The 22,547-nt window shown below is 42.4% G+C and overlaps 1 protein-coding gene across 6 annotated transcripts in view; it reads right to left on the bottom strand.

The window, feature by feature from the left end:
* Nucleotides 1–22,547, bottom strand: part of CHN1 (chimerin 1) — a 194,671-nt gene that overhangs the window by 14,984 nt on the left and 157,140 nt on the right. For 4 of the 6 annotated variants that reach the window (XM_040971745.1, XM_040971744.1, XM_040971749.1 and 1 more), the window contains 2 exons: nucleotides 10,115–10,199; nucleotides 689–862 (listed from right to left, as the gene is read on the bottom strand). In XM_040971745.1, the coding sequence (XP_040827679.1) occupies nucleotides 689–862; nucleotides 10,115–10,199 (259 nt within the window). The remainder of the gene's footprint in view (nucleotides 1–688; nucleotides 863–10,114; nucleotides 10,200–22,547) is intronic. The other 2 variants (XM_040971750.1, XM_040971748.1) reach the window with 1 other exon arrangement.

Below are 22,547 nucleotides of genomic sequence, written 5' to 3' on the forward strand. Positions count from 1 at the left end.
AGCATGGGAACAAATTGGTTTCTTTAGAATTATTCCCTTTCTTTACATTTACAGGGCCTTCCCAAGCCAGGAGTAAGTGAATCTCAAAGAATGAGAAAATAGACATGTTTAGAAGCCTTTTCACACATTTTCCTAAAATAAAACAATTTCATTCACAGTTCTTTAATTCTGACCTTTTGTCACCTGAGCATTTATAATTTGGTTTATTCTGTCTAATTAAAAGCAAATATATTAAATCTTAAGGAAAATAGTTCATCACCTCAATTACACCATAAATTCTTTATGTAACAGATGACTCAGTTGAGCTTTATTAATAGGTTGCAGCAGTTTTTCCCAAGAGGGCAAGAATAATCAGGTGCAGTTGTGGCTTCTCCATGGAGAAGTCATCACAGCTTTGCTTCCTGGATGAAAGACAAACACTGGTGTTTGTCTCTACATGCCAGCCTTTGTAGAATGGAAGTACCAGCTATCAATATTTTTAAGTATATTTTCTACAATTGGTTAAATCTGCCTCAAAATCAAGCTGCTTGTGTTAACTAATGTTTCTCACTTGAGATACTTCACACTGGAAGCCATTTCCCTCCACAAAACTGCAGAGGAAGACAACGGTGTTGTGTAGAGAGGCACCAGGTCTTGAACTGGGGTGGGGGGCCCCGGAGTTCCAGAGCCCACCCTGGAGGTCGCTCACCTCTGGCTTCGATCTCCCTGATACACATGTCCACCACCATTGGCCGTGTGGTGATACGCGCTTTCACGAGCGTGGTCAGGTCACAGCTGTACACCTTCTTCACGTGCTTCAAGTCAGGTTTACAATCATTGGGGACCATCTTGGAACACTGCTTATGAACATTCAAGCCACAATCTGTGCAAAAATAGAGACAAAGATAGTCTGGATTTCGAGCCTCCTGGTGCGTGTGTTCTAGCTAAAGACACCGCAGCATGACTTTGGTTTTAAACAGTTAAGCCTCCAGTGTTCCTTCAGGGTAGAGAAAATTTTTCTCTCAAATCCTTGTTATAAGCTAGGAGACCAGAATTCTGTGTTGCTTCATCATTTTATTTGCTGTAGGATTGTAAGATACTCCCTCCCGTTACAAAAGTGCTTGGTTAAATGTTTCGATCAGATAGTATGATGCCAAAGAGCCAATTCTATGCTTTGTGCTTGTTCTCTTCAAAATTCATGTGCCAGGAACTTAATTCCAAGGACAAGAGTGTTCTGGGAAGTGCTTGGGACTGGAGAGCTCTGCAGCCTCAGCCCCGGCCTCGCAGGAGCGGCTCCCTCCTCCTGTGCCATGTGGGGATGCGGCAGGAAGCCACGGCAGGTCCTGCCATCCCGAGGAAGGACTTCTCAGACCTTGGAACTGTGAACACGTTTGTGTTCATTATTGACCACCCTGCCTGTGGAATCCTGTTGTGACTGCACAAAATGGACTAAGGTGGCTAATTGAAAATCAGTTTCCTGTAAAGTTATGTAAAAATTGTACTTAATGTGAGAAGTAATTCAGTATGTTTGCTAAGAAATACAAATCTGGATCCTAAAGTAACAGAATCTAAGACCCTCTTACAGCAGCGATGTTCATACTTAGGTCTATTTATAAGCCCTTCTACAATAGAAAAATTATCCAGTACCCTCAAACAGCTTTCAGGTATTACCTGTTCCCACCATCACTGGTCAGCAAGGGCTCACTAGTGCTGGGCATTGTCCAAGGTCTAGACATTTCTTATCTCATTTGAACTGGCAAAGTTCCATGAAATAAAACAGTTTTACAACTGAGCAAATCAGGTGCACTTTACCTCAATTTACACAGACAGGGGATTTAAGCTTTTGGGTGGTTTTCTATCTACTCAGTTTATTTGCTCTGTAATTTTGCTGTGTTATAAATTCTAAGATGTCAACATCCAACCATTTTTTAGTTACTATTTCGAGATAGCATTTTCCCCATTAAGGGAGCACTGAAACAGTTTAAATGGAATAGAGAATACAAATATTTGGTTAAATTAGAATGGAGCAATTACATGAAAGGATAAACCATAACTAATAATTCAACCAAAAGAAATGTAATCTTTGCTTTAAAAAGCACAACCCATTTGTCTTAAAGCTCGAGAAACATGATGTTGACTTCTTGCAAATCCAGTCTAAGTGGAATGTGTGGTTTATGTAAGGTCAGTGGTCTTAAGGAAACCCATGTGAGCATCGGGTAGGGCTGTGATGGTTATCCGGGGATCTGTGGGTAAGCCTCAGCTGTGCTTGCAGTTCTGGCGGAAAGGAGAGCATCCTAATCACCTCACAGAACTGTTAGGTTGAAGAATGAGACTGTGCATTAAGGCTTGGCATGTGGCAAACTGTTCGAGAAATGCTGGTGGTCGTCATCACTCTTACGACGTTTGGTCAAGCTTCACAGCTGTAGTTTAGTTACAAAGGGTGGTCACTAAACAGAGATGGGGAAGTAAGCCAGCACACCGATAGACTCCTTTATTCAGTACGTGCATAGACACTGCCAACTTGAAATAGGCTCACCCCACAGGCTGTAAGTTCTAAGGGAGGAGTCCATATGTACTGAGTACCGTCCATGTGCAAAGACAGGCCAGATGTAGGGGAGGAAGCTGCGTGTGCACATGTGTGAGCACTGGAACACCCTGGGAATGGCTACCTCCATGCTGACCATGTCCACACATCAGTGTCACTAGGGAATAATGGCTCCTTTGAGTGAGAGAAGCCTCTGGGGCAAAGAACTCAAGCCATGCTATCTGAAAAGATGCTCAATGATATTTCTTGATAGCTAAATAATGTCCAAATAAACTTGAATTCCTCTTGAAAGCAAATATTTTTGACTTATTTATAAAGCAAATCAATGGCAAAATGGTCCCTTCAAAGAGATAATAATGTCTTGGATTACCTCTTCAACTTTGGTTTGACTTTGAATGTATTAGCTGTGATTGTGAGTTACTCAACTTCACCGCACTTAATGCAAAGCAGAAATAATGTTTACTGGGGTTCAAGTGAGGCCTTAATGTTAAAATGCATAAAATGCTCATACATAGTAGATTGTTTACGAAGACTGTTATTGTTTAGAAGAATAAAAAAACCTTTTGAGAGACCTGTATAATGTGGTATGCTATACATGGTTATTTGTATGCCATGGCCATAATCAGTTAAGGTCAGAATCTAAGTTGAGCTTGAAGCCAGTTGTGTGTGTGTGTGTGTGTGTGTGTGTGAGTGTGTGAGAGAGAGTGTGTGAGTGCCAGGCCCCAAAAAGGACCTGCAAAAATGGGTCAGCAGATACTTCCATATTTACACTGCTCTTAATGCATTCAGTTTATATAAAGCTATCCCCAGGCATGAGGAATGTACCATTGCTGATTGCTCACACCACATTTGAGGAGCTTTTAGTCTCTTATTCTCCATCCCTGTCTGAGGTCCCAAAAATGCAAACATTAAATCTTTTTGCTATTGTCTTACAGCTCCCTGAGGCTCAGTTCACTTTTAAAAAGTATTTTCTCTTGCTTGTCCGAATTGGCTAATTTCTGCTGACCTCTCTGTAAGCTCACCCCTTTCCTCTGTTGTCTCCATTCTGCTATGGAGACTGCCACTCAGTGAGCCCATCTGACTATCATACATTCTGGTTCTGAAACTTCCTTTTGGCTCTCTTTTTAAACTGTTTTTGATTCCCACCCCCTCCATTTGACTGAAGAGTGTATTCGCTTACTGGAATACTTCTATATGATACCTGCCAACATCTATGCCATCTTAATGTTTCTTAGTTGCCTTTTTTTAATTTGAAAATTTCTTGGTTTGGTTTTTAGTAACTCTGACCTGTATCTTGGATGTTTTGAGTGTTATAAGACTGTGGCTCCTATTTAAATCTTCAATTTTAGCAGAAAGTCAACCAGTTTTAGATTTAGAACTCCATGACCTGGCTCTCTTTTGCAGACTGTGGCCCAAATATCAACCTGGTTTGCAAAGCCTTTGTTATGCTTACACATGGCTGTGGTGCTGGCCTCCCCTCCTTGTGTTACCCAAAGGGCAGGCCTCTAACCCCACTGCCCCCTTCTCTAGGGTGTATGTGGCAAGCAGAGGGTCCCAGCCTAGATGCTGCATGTAGACTACAAATTAGGTCTGGGCCCACAGACTTGGGGAGAAACATGTTATGCACCTGGCAGGAGGCAGGCACAAAGGATCATTCCGATGATGGTCCCAGTAGCTACTCTTAATGCAGATCAGGAATGAAAACAGGACTCTGCTCACCCACACGGGCCAAGAGGATGCTGCTTCTCCCATAGGGTAAAGCCAAGGGATTCCACATGACGACTTGACCGAATAGGGATGCTCCATTTTTACTGCTACAGGTAGGGCTGGAAGCCATGGGCTCTGCCTACAGACTCACAGGAGAGAACTAATCCCTTGCTTATTGCAGGGTAGGAGTGGGCAACAGGCTGCACCCATACTCTCTGCTTTAGCAACATCTGATGTAGAGATACAGCCTTTCTCATGGTGTCTACCTTGAGGTCAGAGGGCATGACTAAAAGTTCCCATCCTGCTTGGCTGTCCTTTCTCAGTGCTTAAACTAAGAAAAGCAGACTTTCTTCAGGCTGTATGTCTTTGCCTGTTGGATTTTAGGAGTTTTTGCTTTCGGTAATGCCCAGGCTGGGAAACACAGGAGGTAAAAATAAGTACATACATGCTGTGCCACTCCTCCCGCCTAGCCCCCAGAAAATCACCAGCTTGCCTTTTCTCTGATGTTCAAGCTTGAGGGTATTTTGTTAGAGTTATTGGGAAGAATAAAAGGAAGCATTTTTAAACATACCTTGTCCAGAAATAGAAGAACCTTTACATCGTGCATTAAGTCTGGCATTTAGTGCCGCTTCCTAATCTAATCAGGGCATTGATGTGCTGTTTATTTTACAGATGTACACACAGGCCGCAAACTCAGGGAGTAAGTGTTCATTTCACACATGACACAGAGTAGTGCTATGACTCCTAGTTACTTGGCCAGGAAGTGGGAGAGTTGAGATTCACTGGATCCTGGGTCCTGAGTCGCACAAGGCAGTACATGGTACTCGGAGGGGCTTTTTGTTGTTGTCTTTCTCTTTTCAATCTCTTATTCAGTAAGTGTACTGCATCCTTTATTACTTACATACACTTGGGTTTTTACAACACTTGCATTTTGCTCAAATGAAACTATTGCTGACCTGGTAGGACTTCTAAAAAGCAGTAATAAAACATAAGAATATACATATTCTTTCCTTATGTATAAACTCTAAATGGAAATCTGATAGCTAAACAAAAAAATTCGATGCATCCTCATATCTGACCATCTGAATACCACTTACGGTGTTAATTTTTTAAATTTTTATTGTAAAATTTTAATTTTATTGTTTTGCTTTGAGAGTTTGAAGTTTTCTCATTTTAAATATTGGTAGGATACTTAACTTGTGACCTGATGAAAACTAAAGTCATGGCTGAAGTCAGAGTTAGGTATTTAAAGAACAAATATTTTTAAGCATTATTTTATCTTGCATTTGAGTAAAACCGGACTATAGGAAATATATTTAATTTTACCAATAAATGGCAAAGGCCACATTTTTAGCAGGAATGCATATGAAGTCCCACAGAAGACCAAAGGAAGTGGCAAAGTCAGGAAAGCATCTTTCCATCCAGGGAAGCTCACAGTGGAGTATGCCAGCCTTGAGCTTGTTCTCAAATCTGCTGCTTCAAGGACTAGCAGTATATCAATGTTTCATTTTTCCATTAAGACTTTATTGGGTTTTCACATTTATTTATTAAAGTCATATAATTCCTGTGTGGTTCCATTTCTCCCAGAGAAGTCCTACACTGTGAAGGAGGGTGGGGGAAGGATGCTCATAAAACAGTCTTTCTCCACAGCTTGCTTTGGTAGGTCCTTTTTTGTTAGTTTTACAGCATGCTCCCAATCTCAGTTTCTCAAGTTAATAAGCAAAGGATAAATACATAGGAGGAATGAGAAAATCAATTCACATCTAGTCTGTATTTTCTCGGCATACTTGTTCTACTCAAACTACTAAGTTTATTCTCATTTACTAAGTCTTGATTTCTCTAAAGCACATTGATGCTTTATGTACTTAGGAAGCAATGGAAACCTATGTTTGAATGACCAGCTGATACTATTCTCTATTGACAGGATTATGGATGACAGTTATGCTCATATGTTTTGAAAGGCAGGACATTTTTCCTCCCAAAGACTTACTTACTTGAAAGACACTTTATGGGGGAGGAGGAAGTGAGAGAGAGAGAGAGAGAGAGAGAGAGAGAGAGAGACAGACAGACACACACACACACACACACAGCCATATCCTCTATTGATTCACTCCCGAATAGTCTGAACAGCCAGGGTTGGGCCAGGCTGAGACCAGGAGCTTCATCCAAATCTCACACATGTGTGGCATGGGCCCAAGCACTTGGGTCATGCTCTGCTTTCCCAGGCACATCGGCAGAGAGACAGGTCAGAAGTGGAGCAGCCAGGACATGAACTGGTGCTCATCTAGGATTTTGCATTTTCAGGCAGTGGCTTTACCTGTTATATTACCTGCTGTCTCTAAGACGATCACTTTTTCTATGAGTATTCATAATCTAACTAATTGGAAATATGTCTTATCTTTAAACTTCTTGGTTATGTTTCCCTCTAGAAATGCCATAATATGTGTTAGAAGTCACCATTTTCCTATGAAAACTTGCGAATACTCTGTTTTTCTGAGTATGAAAACACTGCTTTCAAGTAAAAGGAGCTGCTTGAAGCTTCTAAATAGCAGGACAGAAGGGACAGCTTATCTGTTGTTAGATTCAGTTCAATTCCTCATCAACTCTGCTAATGTAGTGGTTGGAACACCATTCAGTACTTTTACAAATGATTAAAAAAAAAAACCAGGGGGTGGAGGAGGAGGGACTGAGTGAGTGATACAAAATGGCTTCATCTAGCAAATAAAGCTTCAACATTCCTGAGATGCTCTCTTCTGCCTTGGGGATCTGAAGGAAGATAACTCCACCTCTTTCTGAGCCTACCATTTGCCTCTGGAAATGTCTTTACTGTTTGGCTAGTGTGTCAATTTCCTACTGTTGCTGTAACAAAGGACCACATAGTCTTGGTGTCTCACACAACATGTATGCGTGGTCCCACATTTCTTGGGGCTCGAAGACCAAATCCGTGTCACTGTTCTAAAATTGGGGCTTATCAAGCTGATGCTCTTCTGGGTGCTCTGGGTGGGGAGAATCTGTCTTCTACTATTCCAGCTTCTAACGGCTTCCTGCAGTGCCTGGTTCGTGGTCCCTTCCTTTTATCTTCAAAGCCAGCAGCATGGCATCTTCTCGGGCCTCTGCTTCTGACCTTCCATCTTGCCAGGGCTCTCATCCTCTTGGTCTTGTCTCACAAGCATGCTTGTGTGAACATACTGGGCTCACCGGAACAACGGAGGATAACGTCCATTATGGACATCTTGGCTGCATGACTCAGTCTACCACACTAAACACATTCTTTCAACTCTTCACTCTGTCCTTCTGTTTTAGATAAAGTAGATGGCTCAAAGGCCACGGGAGCCTGAGTCACTTTGTTCCTAAGAATCCACTGTCCTGTCAATCCAGACTTAACTAGTTGTCATAGAAAACCAAACTAATTTGAATCCTAGGCTTCCACATCTTCTCCCCCACCCCCAAGGGTAAACTGTGCTTATATTATGCATTAATCTGGTTCAAATCACGCAGAGCATAATGCTTCTAAGGACAGGATAAAACAGCAATGAAAAAAGTGTCCTCAAGGCCTTTCTCTCTATCCCTGACCTTTATTCTCAGAAATAGATGGAGGCTACTCATGTGGGTGGCTGCGAGGATGGGAGTGAATCATTTCCTTTCTCCTTTTTTCTCACACTATTACTGTAATAAATGTTCCAAAACATTTCTTTCAAACATGATTTGGGATTGCCACATATTACCAGACTCTTCCCAAGTGCTCTCGTAATAACTGACTCAGAATTCTTACTGAGCTGGTCTTCACTCTTGAAAAACATAAATGATTAGTGACAGTCATAAGATGTGGGATACGCTGGCCCAGGCTGTGTCAGAAAAAGCAAAGCCAGCTCGCTTGAGTCCCTCCTTTCTAGAGCAGGTGATCTGTGCTTTGGACAGGGCACTGTATGGGCCTCTGAAAAACCACCATGTCGGGTGTCCTATTTTAGTGAGGTTCTTCCTATTGACATTCTGGGACTGGACTCTGAGCTGAGGTTCTCCCAGGGGAACTCAGCACAATTCAAGTCCCTGCTTGTGGAATTCTTACCCCAGTCCTCCCTAGAGTGAGGAGGTACTTAGAGGGTCTGTTTGGAGACGATGCCTGGAGCCTCACTGCACCTTAGTGATGCCAAGAGAATAATTCAAACAAGAAGAACTTGGAACATTCAGAACGATGCATATTCCATCTTGCTATTCAAAGCAAACATAAGTTAGAAACTGGAAAAGTCAGATCTGACAGTGCTATGCATAATGGACAATAAAAATAATCCACTTAAAAATCATGTCACAAAAGAAACATGGGGATATAAGTAATGATAAATGACAGTTAACACAGTTACCACTTTTAAATACTTGATATACTTTTTTAGTGTAAGGCTCCATGCTAAAAACATGCGAGAAATTTTAATTTTACAAATTAAATAGAAAAGCCTCTAATGAACTGTATATTTAGAATTCAGGTTTTTCTTTTTAAGGCTATGACAGAATTTGTGGTACTTGGTAAATGGCTAGTATTCAATGCAGAAATGAATTTCACATGGTGCAAATAGCTTATTTCTGTATTTTGGTAAGTCTTAGATTGGGTATCTTATGTTTGTTCTGTTTTTTTTTTTTAGATTTATTTTCTATCAGAAAGGCAGATTTACAGAGGGAGGAGGACAGACACAGATTTTCCATTTGCTGGTATGCTCCCCAAATGGCTGCAATGGCTAGAGCTGAGCTGGTCTGAATCTGGGAGTCAGGAGCTTCTTCCAGGTCTCCCACCCAGATGCAGAGACCCAAGTATGCTGACTGTCCTTGGTTGCTTTCAAAGGCCTATTAACAGGGAATTGAATTGAATGTGGAGCAGCACTGCAGATAGAGGACTAGCCTGCTGTACCATGGTGCCAGCCCCATGTTTCAGATTTAACATCTCTGAAATTAAAGCTAAAATACCATGATTACATTTATAGAATGGATTTGGAATGGTCATGATCTCAAAACACCACAAAGGAAATATCAGTGATTAAGTGCTTTTTCAAAATTTGGTGATCATGTTGGAAAGATAAAATCACAGAATTTTCTTTTTTTTTTTTTTTTTTTTTTTAAAGATTTATTTTTATTATTTTTTCATTGGAAAGGCGGATATACAGAGAGGAGAGACAGAGAGGAAGATCTTCCGTCCGATGATTCACTCCCCAAGTGAGCGCAACGGGCCGATACTATGCCGATCCGAAGCCAGGAGCCTCTTCCGGGTCTCCCACGCGGGTGCAGGTTCCCAAAGCCTTGGGCCGTCCTCGACTGCTTTCCCAGGCCACAGGCAGGGAGCTGGAAGGGAAGCGGGGCTGCCGGGATTAGAACCGGCGCCCATATGGGATCCCGGGCGTGCTAGGCGAGGACTTAGCCACTTGCGCCACCGCGCCGGGCCCAAAATCACAGAATTTTCAAAAGCTTCAATTTCATGCCATAAAGATTTAGTGAGAACAATTCACTTTGACAAGTGGCCTTTAAAATTCAGTTTCCTAGGCAACAATCATAGGTCCCTGTAAACTGCATTGGTAAAAACAAAAATTTTAGTTGCTATAACATCAAAGGCAAGCATTAAATATAACTGCCTTACTTTTATCTTTTTATCAGACTTTTATAAAAAAGGTGAACTTGTCTCTGTGCTGACCAAAGACCAGATCCTTAGTTTGCTGCCCATCAAATGCAAGGAGGTTACAGGCAGATAAAAGCGTTCCAAAGTGGCAGCCTGCCAATCCCGTGCACTGTGTATGCCTGGGACCAAACAGGACCCCGCCTATGGAGCATGCACAGCAACACGTTTCATCCCCTGCTCCTCATGATTCTATCGCAGACTTGGTTAGACGCAGGAGGCTCTCTTACCTGCACATTTCACTCCCTGAGCAATGAGGCCCCACATGAAGTTGGCACAGTATTCACACCAGTGTGGTCCTCGGAATGTGTGGACCTGGAAAAAGAATGGAAGCCTGGTGAGGAAGAGGGGAGATGGATGGATGGATGAGGACACTGTTTGGTACCAGAGCTCTGACATACAAGCCACAGTGAATACTGAACATGAAAATGAAATATAGCTACATTTGGAACGACCCCAGCTGAGCAGAACAGTTAAACTTTTTTTCAGTCTGACTTCTTCTTATTCCCAGGAGCAGGAAGCTGGGTTGGACTCAAACCAGCACTGTGATAAAAGATGCTGGCATTCTACTCTAAGCGGCAACTAAACCCATTGTGCCATAATGCTGGCTGTGAAATACCTGCGCTTAACAATGAGAAGCTATGGGGCTGGGGTTGTGAGGTAGTGAGCTAATCCTCCGCAGGCAATGCTGGCATCTCCTATCAAAGTGCCACTTTGAGTCCTGGTTATCCAGCTTTTAATCCATCCTCTACTAAGGTCCTCGGGAAAATACTTGGGTCCCTGCCACCCATGGGAACGTATATGGAGTTCCTGGCTTCGGCCTGGCCCAGTCTTTGTTGATGCAGCCATTTGGAGAGTGAACCCATGTTTAGAAGATCTCTCCTTTCTTTGTCACTCTCCCCTTCGTTCAGAATATAACACATACATAGAATAGCATCATTTTAAAAAACACATAGAATATCTTCATTAAAAAAATATGTTGGCTCACATGAAAAGAATTGGAGAAGCAAGTAAATCCAAACCTCAAACATAAAGAACAGAACTACAGCTTTGAATAGTATCATACTGTCTGAAAATGCACTAGAAATAAAAGGGTGCATGCCAGAAGTCATCTGTATAACTTAGATCTACTTAAGATAATTTCATATATATGTACATGATTTCCTACTGCAGCAACGTGAAAACCATAAAATATGACTTAATTCCACTATGAAAATCTGCCAAAATTACTATTGCAAGTAACAAAATCCACAGCTAAGATTGTCATTTTACAACAATAGTAATATGTTGACTAAGACTTTGAAAGAAAATGAGTTTAAGGTAGTAAGTATGCTACAAACAGAAGATACAACATCACGTGTTCCATTTAGAAAAACTGTGAATTAAGTTATGACAGGCCACTAATACAAAATCCAATTTCAGAGATGTTGAGATGCAAAATGTATGTTAGAACAACTGAAATATGGTATATCAGCACTCAGAAACATTACTACTGGTGAAAATATACAAGTAAGGATAATTTGGAAAGCCTTATCATGGATGACTGGGATTCATTCTAGTAGGTGTGTGCTGTCCTGCTCATTGTTACCAAGGGGGCTTGAGTAGACTTGACATTGATTTTGAAAGTATGCCATGGGCCCAGCACAGCAGCCTAGTGGCTAAAGTCTTCTTCGCCTTGTACACGCTGGGATCACAGATGGATGCCGGTTCTAATCCCACCGGCCCTGCTTCCCATCCACGCCCTACTTGTGGCCTGGGAAAGCAGTCGAGGACGGCCCAAAGCCTTGGGACTCTGCACCCACATGCAAGACCAGGAAGAAGTTCCTGGCTCCTAGCTTAGGATTGGCGTAGCTCCGGCCGTTGTGGTCACTTGGGGAGTGAATCAGTCTCTCTCTCTCTCTCTTCCTCCTCCTCCCCCTCTTTGTATATCTGATTTTCCAATAAAAATAAATCTTAAAAAAAAAAGGCCGTAGTGCCATGTGTTTCTCCCAAGGAAAAGGGTCAGGGCTGCAGACCCAGATGTGCCTGGAGGCTTAGTGAAGCTCAGAGACTAAAACTGCAAGCAGAGGCCAAGCCCACCATCAGATCAGATACTCAGTGCTGTCTGGTTTGTCTGCAGTCCCATACCACTCTGATTGGAGACCATAACCCAGCACTACCAGTTACCTTATGATAGAACATCTGAAAGTCACATGGGGAGAGCACAGGCAGAGTGGATGGTGTTTGTTCATGACTCAATAGGGATTCTGGCAGAATGCCGAGTTCTGAGATGGTACAAGAGCAATGATGCCTCGCCTTTCTGAAGGTGGCAGTGGAGAAGGGATCACCTCATGTGACCGAGGCTCAAGAAAGGGCTTTAACCATCAGAGCCAAGTCCCGTGTTCTCTAGTTAAAACATACACCTGCAGCTCAGGAATCATGTTTCATTCTTGTGCAGTTTCTTTTTTTAAAGGTAAAGGTATTCTAAGTCAGCCCAGGCTGCTTTATTTTTGCTATTTTTATTTTTCAAAAAAGATTTATTTTTTTATTGCAAAGTCAGATACACAGAGAGGAGGAGAGACAGAGGAAGATCCTCTGTCTAACTCACTCCCCAAGGGACCGCAATGGCCGGTGCCAATCCGAAGCCAGGAGCCAGGACCCTCTTCCACGCCCCCCCACGTGGGTGCACCACCACGCCGGGCCCTTTCTATTTATGTTTAAGGCTGAATTAGAACTGTTCCATCCACTGGTTTACTCCTCAAATGGTCACAATGATTGGGGCTGGGCAAGGTGTCTGAAACTCCTTCCAAGTTTCCCACAAGGAGAGCAGGGTCCCACGTATTTGGCCTGTCCTCTGCTTTTGCAGGCAAGGAGCTGAACTGCTCACCAGTATTATAGGCAACACCTGATAACTTCGATTACCTTGGATATACACTCAGCAGTGGGTTGCTGGGTCATGTGGTGGTTGAACGTTCAGTCTGTGAAAAACTGACACTGCTTCCACAATGCCTGTACTAATTTACATCCCAGCCAGCAGTGGGCCAGAGATCACTTTTTTGATGCACGTGTTGGTCATTTGTATGAATTCCCCTGAGATTCCTACTTAGAGCCACGTTTCATTTTTTAAGAAGCATTTCCCTTATTTTTTCCCCCCCTAGAGGTCTCAGGTTTTCCATTTAGGTCTGAGTTGACTTTTGTGCATGGGGAGAGACAGAGTCTAATTTCACTCTACGCGCGGTTATCCAGTTTTCCCAGCGCCCTTTAACTGAGAAGACTGTCTTTGCGTCAATGTGTGTTATTAGCACCATTGTCCGGGTTCAGCTGACTGTAGACATGTTGGTAATAAGCCACACAAAGACAGATACTACATGATCTCATATTTGTGGAATCTAAAAACCAAGTTGATGTCAAAGAAATTGAAAGTATAAAGGTGGGTACCAGAGGCTGAGGACAGCAAGGGAGGGCGTAGGGTTGGGAAAAGGGATTACTGGATGTTACGCTTAGAACGCTAAAACATCCTTGCTTAACTATCACATAGTAGGCTGACCACAGATAATAAGTTACTGTGCATTTTTCTTTGTTAAATTATTTATTTGAAAGAGTTGGAGAGGGAGGGAGAGAAAGACATCTTCCGTCTGCTGGTTCACTCCCTAGATAACAGCAATGGTCAGGACTGGGTCAGGGCTGGGTCAGGAACAATCTAGGAGCTTTCTCTAGATCTGATGTGGGTGTCAGGAGCTCTGGCAGGTGGGCCATCTGGCACTGCTTCTCCCAGGCCATCCCTAGGAATCTTGATTGGAAGTGGAGCAGCCAGGATATAAACTGGCACTTGTGTGGGCTACTGACATTGCAGGCTGTAACCTTCACTGCTACACCACAACACATGCTGTATATCAAAGAAAATAAACTAAGACGAAGATGTAAAGGAAGGATTTTGAATGTCTTCAGCTTAAAAGTTAAATATTTGAGGAAACAAGTATATTTTTCCTGAGTGGACATTATCACATGATACCCCATGGGTAATTTTATGTTAAAAATTTCAAGACTAACATTAACAAATGTTTTGCCCTTCCTCACATACCACAAAAGCAAGCAAGCTGAGAGTCCTGACAGCGCATCTGCAGTTAGGAACAAGCGACAGGAATGGGGACTAGGACCTGGAATCGGCCAGGCACTGAGCAGGATTGCTGGGCTTGTAAGCATACTTCTGAGCTGCCTATCACTAAAATACTGCCAGTTCTTTAAGTGGGTAATTAACCTATATTTGAGCTTTATGTATTTTCATTTTACAATGTAGTTTATAGTATCAATAATGTTTACACTATCTACTCAACAGAGAAAAAGATACCAAACAAAACGGCATGACAGGAGTTAGAATAGTTCCTCAGTCTGGAGGATGTTATGTGAAGTAAATGGAGCAGTGTTGGTGTCTTTCTGAGCAGTTCTCACCTGACCAGTGGAAATTAGGACAGGAGAGCTCATGCTACTGAGGAGTGCAACTGTGGCTCCCAGAGGGTGGGGAGGATGAAGAGAAAGGGCAGTAGAGGGAGTGGATGGGGCCTGGCACCAAGGCCTAGTGGCTGAAGTCCTTGCCTTGAATGCACCCGGATCTCACATGGGCGCTGGTTCTAATCCCGGCAGCTCTACTTCCCATCTAGTTCCCTGCTTGTGGCCTAGGAAAGCAGTCTAGGATGGACCAAAGACTTGGGACCCTGCACCCGTGTGGGAGACCTGGAGGAGGTTCCTGGCTCCTGGCTTAGGATCGGTGCAGCACCGGCTGTTGCGGTCACTTGGGGAGTGAATCATAGGACAGAAGATGTTCCTCTCTGTACCTCTGCCTTTCAATAAAAACAAATAAATCTTAAAAAAAAAAAAAGAGTGGATGGCCTGGGTACAGGGCTGTAGTTAGGACTAGTATTCCCAATGAAAAGAAATATCTTGGAGGTGATGGATATACCAGTTACTGATGCAGTTAGCCCACACTGTCCCCCATAAATATGTACAGTTGCGTCCATGACATAGTTCTTCACTTGTACTGAAATCGAATCAGGTGATGTCTTCTGCAGACAATTTTACAGGCACTGATACATGCTGATATTTTTGTTTACCAGATGTGGTTATATTTGAGTAATTGGGCTTAGAAATGATTCATATCCTGAGGAGGATATATGCTAAGAAACAAACAGGTGGGGTATCACGGGAGGCAGGCCTGGAAGGGTTAACAAGAGGTACAGTGGCTTAGGTCCAAAACCCGGATCACCTCTGCGTCACCTCTGCCCAAGATGTCCTATACACAGCGGGCACAAAAATCTTCCAATGGTCGGCATCCAGGGAAAAGAACTGCTGTCATTCACAACAGACACAACTGATGCACCCATTATGGGAAACTTCCATGTGTCATTTTAAAACATGGCATTTATATTCTAAACAGCCCTCAAGTTTTAGTTCTTTTATTCAAGACTGTTACTACTTTTCTGTCTCCCTCACTTTTCTTCCGGTTCAAATCACTACTATTTGTTTCACACATATATATTATCCATTATATATATATAATTTTCCCCCCAGTTAACTTCAGAGGCTGAAATTGAGTTCCAGCTGCTGGCTGGCTCCCAAGAAGACCACACAACATTCAGAGATGGATGGGGTCAGGGGCTGGGAATTCAGAGTTTACAAATGTGGGGGGCAGGGAGTCAATCACTATTGCCACCAAGGGTCTGCACTGGCAGGAAGCTGGAATCTGGGGCAAGAGGCAGAGTGGGTGTCTTACCATTTCCTAAATCCCTTTGCCCTTATCACTGATTCTTTGACACGGACTAGGAAACAAGGTAACAGCATTTTGTCAGTATGGAATATATGGCAAGAAGATGTGTCATCAGACTTCCTTTTGAGAGCTTTTTGAAAAGGAAACAATTTTTGCCTTTTAATCCATTTCTTATCTAGGCTGATGGGCAGTGGGGCTTGGGGCATCTGTATGACATGTATCCTGTTGTTAGTTACTCACTTCTTAGAAACAAGCTGCCTTCTGCTGTCCATTCTTACTGTAAGACCTTCAAAAAGGCACGTGTTGGCTTTGTAAGGTGCGAGAGTGACCCATTCCTTTCGAAGAAGCCCTATCTTACCCTTATTTGATCTTCTGCTCAGTTTACAAAAAAGTGTTCCTTGGGAAAGGTGTTGTAATAAGACAATTTAAAGGAACCATCAAGTTTAGCATGGGACATTATTAGTAAAATAAAGGTCGTCCCAAGAAAAGCAACTTGGTAAGTGGACCACAGATGTTTTTCTAGGCCACCTCCCATGTTCTTGGTCTTTCCTAATTGAAATAGACAGAATACATGGTATGAATTGCACCTTAATGCACAAAGGGCGTGGTCAGCTACTTTTAGAGTTTCTCTTTGGCAACTGGAATAAAGTAACTTTATTTGCCATGGCAGTTAAAACTGCTTTTCACTTGTTCACAAGTTTTTGCAAGTTAATCACTTTCCTAAAAGATAAAACAGACTGGATTAATCCTGGATCCCAATATAGTCTCGTCCAATGAAGGCACTGGTTAAACCAGGATGAAAAAGACAGAGAGGGTGGGAGAGAGGTGGGCTGTTGAGGGGTCCATGTAACACAGGTCATGAGTCAGGTGTCTTCTGGCCGTGATGTAGGGAAAAACTGAAAGCACACTCATTTGGATCATCTGTTACACAGACCAAAACCCTGGCTTCCACGAGAAAATTAACACCCGCACATCACATGTTGGTGGCATTCACATCTCCAGCGTGAATGCCAATAACCACACCACACAAAATCCATCCTACAGGCAGATAAGGAAAAATTCAGCACTAGCATCATTATGCCTCCAAGCCAAAATATACAACCTTTAGAAACGAGCTTGAAGGAAAATGGTTAATGAGCATGTCTGCAAAGCCTGCTGCAAATGTAAGCCATGTTGCAGGTGATAAGGACATGAGAGGAAATGAAATTTTGCTTGGGAAGGTGGCAGTGACATTTCAGTGGCAGCTGAAGTTGGAAGCTCTGAGTCAGCTCTCCTGCATGGTATTGGGTGATGAAAGAAGAGAACAGATGAACACAATCAAAACAACAGCAACGTGGGTAGGCGGCCAGCTGGGCAAGAACACCTCCCACGCCAGCCCCCCAGGTATCTTTTTATCTGGAGGGCAACTGGAGTGCATTCTTTTAAAATAGGCAGTGCTACTTTTACTGAGATAATTTTCAGCATTTTGATTATTATGACATGAAATTTAGAATTTTAGTCCTTATGTTACCATTTCTATTAAGAGTATTTTTTTTTTTTTGAAGATCAATTTATTAGAGGGAGAGTGATACTCAGAGATCTCTTATCTGTTCGTTCACTCACTAGATTGCTAAAACAGACTGGACTGGGTCTTACCTAAGCCAAGAGCCGGGAATTCCACCCTAGTCGCCCATGAGTGTGGCTGTGGGCAATCCTCTGCTGCCTTTCTGGACATCTTGGTGGGAACCTGAATCCAAAGCAGAGTAGCTAGAACTCAAACTGGCATTCCAAATTGGTATCCTGGTGTCACAGCCCTGGCTTACCCCACTGTGCTACAATCTCAGTCACTTTAGTTGAATTTTAATGCAGTGAAAAGGCGATGCACAGCACTGGCTCTGCTCATTAGCACTGAATGTATTAAGCCAGAGGAGTTCACAAGGCAGTGGGGAAAAGAGGTACTTAAAGCAAGATTAGCTCTAGTATTAAGGCGATGCTTTCTTACTTCGTTCAGTTACATCCAGTCAGAACTCCTAGCTGCCTTTAAACTGCTGAAGAAAATTCAACAGGAAACAGTGAGATCTGGGTTCAGTTAAGAAATTGGCGCGGACATTCTGCTAGCTGCGACTAGTCCTGTTGTTCCAAAGGAATGGATGTGTAGGAAAGTAGAAGAAATGCACCAGGCAGTCATGGAGACAGCGCTCAGTAATGGTCCGAGCTGGTGAGCGCCAGGGTAGGAGGTGGGGCACAGCTGCTGGGATGCAGTGAGGGAGGCAGAGAGCTGGGCAAGGCATGCAGCTGCGCCACACTGATGGGCCAGGGAGAGCTCGAGTCAACCTCAAGTACTCTGCGGAGTGCGGAACATCACTTTCGATGAGAATGGCAGAAAATGCACTACCTGATGTTTCAAGAGGCAGAATGCTTTAACAATGAGAGCCACAAAAGCCCAACAGACACCTACCGGGCCAGACCACAAATGATGCCTTTTTAATTATGGAAAGTGACTACTGGAAAAAGCTGATATAATATAGTTAGACAGTAACACTGGTCTTATTTTAGTACCAGGGCAATACTGTAATTTAGTTCTGCTTCCACAAAGGTTTTTATTAACTGATGAATAATTTTTTAAAAGATTTGTTTATGGGCCCGACACGGTGGCGCAAGTGGATAAAGGTCCTCACCTTGCACGCCCGGGATCCCTTATGGGCGCCGGTTCTAATCCCGGCAGCCCCGCTTCCCTTCCAGCTCCCTGCCTGTGGCCTGGGAAAGCAGTCGAGGACAGCCCAAAACTTTGGGACCCTGCACCCGCTTTGGGACCCTGCACCCGCGTGGGAGACCCGGAAGAGGCTCCTGGCTTTGGATCGGCATAGTATCGGCCGTTGCGGTCACTTGGGGAGTGAATCATCGGACAGAAGATCTTCCTCTCTGTCTCTCCTCTCTGTATATCCGCCTTTCCAATAAAAATAATAAAATCTTTAAAAAAAAAGATTTGTTTATTTGTACCTTAATAAACTTAGATTATTAAAATTCAAAAAAAAGATTTGTTTATTTTTGTATTGGAAAGGCAGATGTACAGAGAGGAGGAGAGACAGAGATGATCTTCCATCCGATGATTTACTTCCCAAGTGGCCTCAACAGCTGGTGCTGCACCAATCCGAAGCCAAGAGCCAGGAACTTCTTTCCGGGTCTCCCACACGGGTGCAGGGTCCCAAGTCTTTGGTCCATCCTTGACTGCTTTCCCAGGCCACAAGCAGGGAGCTGGTTGGGAAGTGGAGCTGCTGGGATTAGAACCAGCATCCATTTGGGATCCCAGCATGTTCAAGGGGAGGACCTTAACCATTACGCTATTGCACTGGGCCCTAACTGATGAATAATAAGAGAACAGATTATTTCCGCTCAGAATAGTAAATTCACCATAATTCAATACAGGGCCTCATAAGGAGCTTAAATTTCTTTAATTCCTTTAAAAGCCACTCAGCCGTCCTTACTCCATGACTATGTGTGAAAGAAACATCTCTGAATTGCAGCTGAGTAGATGCAGTGCCAACAAGTCAACCTACCGGACATAACCACGTTAAGGTCAGAATACAGACCTGTGTTCCATCTATTCCAAGGTGGAAGAGTGACCCTTTATGTAGAAATATCTATTTGAAACTCAGGAATCAGAATGTGAAAACAACACTGTTCTTAAAGCAATCCATTTTATTTATTTTGGCATGTTGCCAAGCACAGGTTTATAACAAAACATATAATTGGTAATTAAATAATTTCCATTTCAAAATAAGGTTCTTCGAAGTATTACAAACTTGCAATTGTGTGTGACAGCTTATTTATAAGATTTATACTTTAAATGGCTCCTATTCTCCTGATTTCAAGCAGCAGTTATTGATGCTTTTGTTTTTGACTCTTCCCTTTTTAAAAGAGCAGGGACACAGAGCTTTCCTCTGCAGGTGCACCCCCAGACAGTCACAACAGCCAGGGCTAAGTACAGGAACCAGGAGCTCCTTCCTGGTGGGTGCCAACGCTCAAACGTTGAGACATCAACTGCTGCTGTCTCGGGGAAACTGGCAGGAGGATACCAGGGAAGTAGAATAGCTGCGATTCAAACCAGCACTCGATTATGGGAGGTGGGCATCTGAAACGGTGGCTTAACGGACTGTAACCACAACACCTGCCCTTGAGATAGCTTTACCTCAAACTGAACCAAGGGCGAGATTTAAAACATCAGATATCATCAATTAAACTATTTCTACCTTGAAAAAGTGGGTTTTATTAAAGAGGACATTCAAGTATCAGTACTAAAAAAAAAATCACAGAGGTCAATACTTCAAAATATCAGTCCCTTTAAGTTCTATTACACAGGCATAATTTAAAAATAAGACAATTTGCTGATACAATAAAAGCTACTTTACAATTTATAGCTGAATGACAGAAAATCCCTCTATCCAATTTCTAAATATGTAAACTGAACACAGGTAAAAAGTATTATCTTGGGAGCCACAGTCACTGTAAATTTATTTCTACACAATCAGGTTTTAATTTCTCTTAGCACTTCTTTAGATGACACTTTTATAGTGAAAGCTAACATTACAGTATGAATGGAAGCATTCCTACAATGCATCAAGAAAAAGGTTTGAGAAAATTGCACGGGAATTGTGGTTAAAACCTGTTTCAAACCCTGTGTAAGTGATCCTGGTTTTTTTTTTTTTTTTTGGATTTTTTTTCACTGGTCACTACTCTTACCTTTACCTTTTAATTTTCTTCCTGCTACTACTTGGTCTAATTGTTTTTGTAGTCTCTTAAGATGGTAGCTTTAGCTCACTGAATTTCTGATAAAAGCATTAAACTGTAAAAATTTTCCTATAAGCATTACTGCAGACGCACTCCAAGAACTGATATTGAAGGAGCTTAAGATATTTCATAATGTCTCTTGTGATTTCTGCTTAAATCTATGGGTTATTTAGCAGTACACTATTTAATCAGGTGGGAAAGTTTACATATATCCATTACTGATGGCAAATTTTTATTGTGGTAAGAGGATATACTTAGTACAATTTTGGGCTTTCTACATTTGTTGATGATGCTTGTTGCATGACCCAGAATAATCCACCATGTTCACTTAAACTATGAATATTCCATTAGGGTCAGATAGGATATGAAAGACTTAAACAGTACTAACCAAACAGTTTGCTACTTTATCACAGAATTATTGAAACCTTAGCCTATAACCGTTTTTTTTTTTCTATTTCATTTTTAGTTTGGTCATTGCTTCATATGTACCTGGTAACAAGGTTTAATATATAATTTTTCAACTGTCTTCTTGATGAGTTTTACCCTCTTTAGCCCTAGTAATATTCCTTGGTCTAAAAACTGTTATATAAATATAGTCACTAGGAAGACAGAAATTTTGCATCCACTCCTCAAATGACTGCAACGTTGGTTCTTTCGACTTTTAAAAAATTGTGTATAAGACCTGTTTCACTTATTCGTTACATTTGAAAGGCAGATAAATAGATGGAGAAAGCCTTTCATTCTGTTGCTTTACTCTTCAAATTTCTCCAGTCAGGGCTGTGTAGGGCCAAAGCCAGGAGCCTGACACTTAACCTGGGCCTCCCATCAGTTCAACAGGAAGGGATGCAGGCATGGGAGCCATCACCTGCCTCCCAGGCATTGGCAGTAAGTGGATTTGAATTAGTCACTCTGATATGGGATGTGGGGATACCTTAACCACTCTGTCCAGCACTCACCCCTGTAGATTTAAAGTGGAGTTTGGACCAAGATGTAGTTGTGTGCTTTCCACCAGTTTGTGGTATCCCATATACCCTAATAAAACTCAAGGTATTTTTAGTTCACATACACTTTTCACCTGCAGAGATCTGATGTGGATTGTTCTGAATATTTTCAATTCCTCCCTCTTCCTCCCCCCTCATCACTGCTTTTAGTCTGCTGTTGATTTTGGTCATGCTACCTGGGAATTGTTGTTACTTTCAAAGATAGAGAATGAGATGCAAAGAGTGAGCAAGAGAGTGACGGAGAGAGACATGTGGAAAGGTACTGGGAGAGAGAGGGAAGGAGACAGACAAGAGATCTATGTAGTCTGTACTAATCTGTCTAGATCAGTCTCTTCAATCTGCTGGTTTACTTCCTAGTGCAGTAGCCCAGAGTGGGTGAGGCAGAAGTCTGGAACCAGTAACTCCATTACTACAAAGTACTTGGACTACCATCTGTTGACTCCCAGATGTACTGGCAGGAAGGAAGCTGGACCAGAAGCAGAGGCAGGATTTAGTCTCAGACATTCCTAGTTCCCACAAGGAGTAGCAAACATTCCTTACAATATTATTTTTGAAATAATTCATTTCATTGGGAAGGCAGATAAAGAGAAACTTCTTTTGTCCACTGATTCACTCCCTAAGTTGCCACAGCCATAAGTACATCTTGCTACTAATACAGTGTTCAGTCATTGGTCTATTAGAATATTTCAATTGGTGATTGTCACTTACTGATGCAGAGGATATTTTTAATATGAACACACATACAATAAATTCCTTAGCTTTGAATAACAGCCATCAATACAAGTGAAATGTAGGGAGCTGGCCACCTCCGAGCTACAGGATAGGGCCTAGTTTTGAGCCAATCAGCACATCCCTTTCTCTAGATTCTGGCTGCTAATGTAAAGATGGACATAAAATTAACTTAGTGGACGACTGACAGGCCTAGAACATTTACTCAAACAAGTTTCTTTGTGGCTGACTAGCAGGTGGGGCCTTTCCTGTCACTACAGGCAGCTTACAAGTGAAGACAGAGTTGGGAGCTAGGGTTCTGGTGAATCAGAGGAAAATGCCCTTCAATGTTATTTTTTCTCACTGTGTGACACCATACTCTTTTTGCCTCAGCCAGCACAGGCTGACTTTCAGACCACTTGTGATGGAAGCTCCTTCAGTTGTTTA

Source organism: Ochotona curzoniae, unplaced genomic scaffold, assembly GCF_017591425.1.
Source record: "Ochotona curzoniae isolate NIBS_2020 unplaced genomic scaffold, NIBS_Ocur_1.0 contig_2210, whole genome shotgun sequence".
Classification (NCBI taxonomy): domain Eukaryota; kingdom Metazoa; phylum Chordata; class Mammalia; order Lagomorpha; family Ochotonidae; genus Ochotona; species Ochotona curzoniae.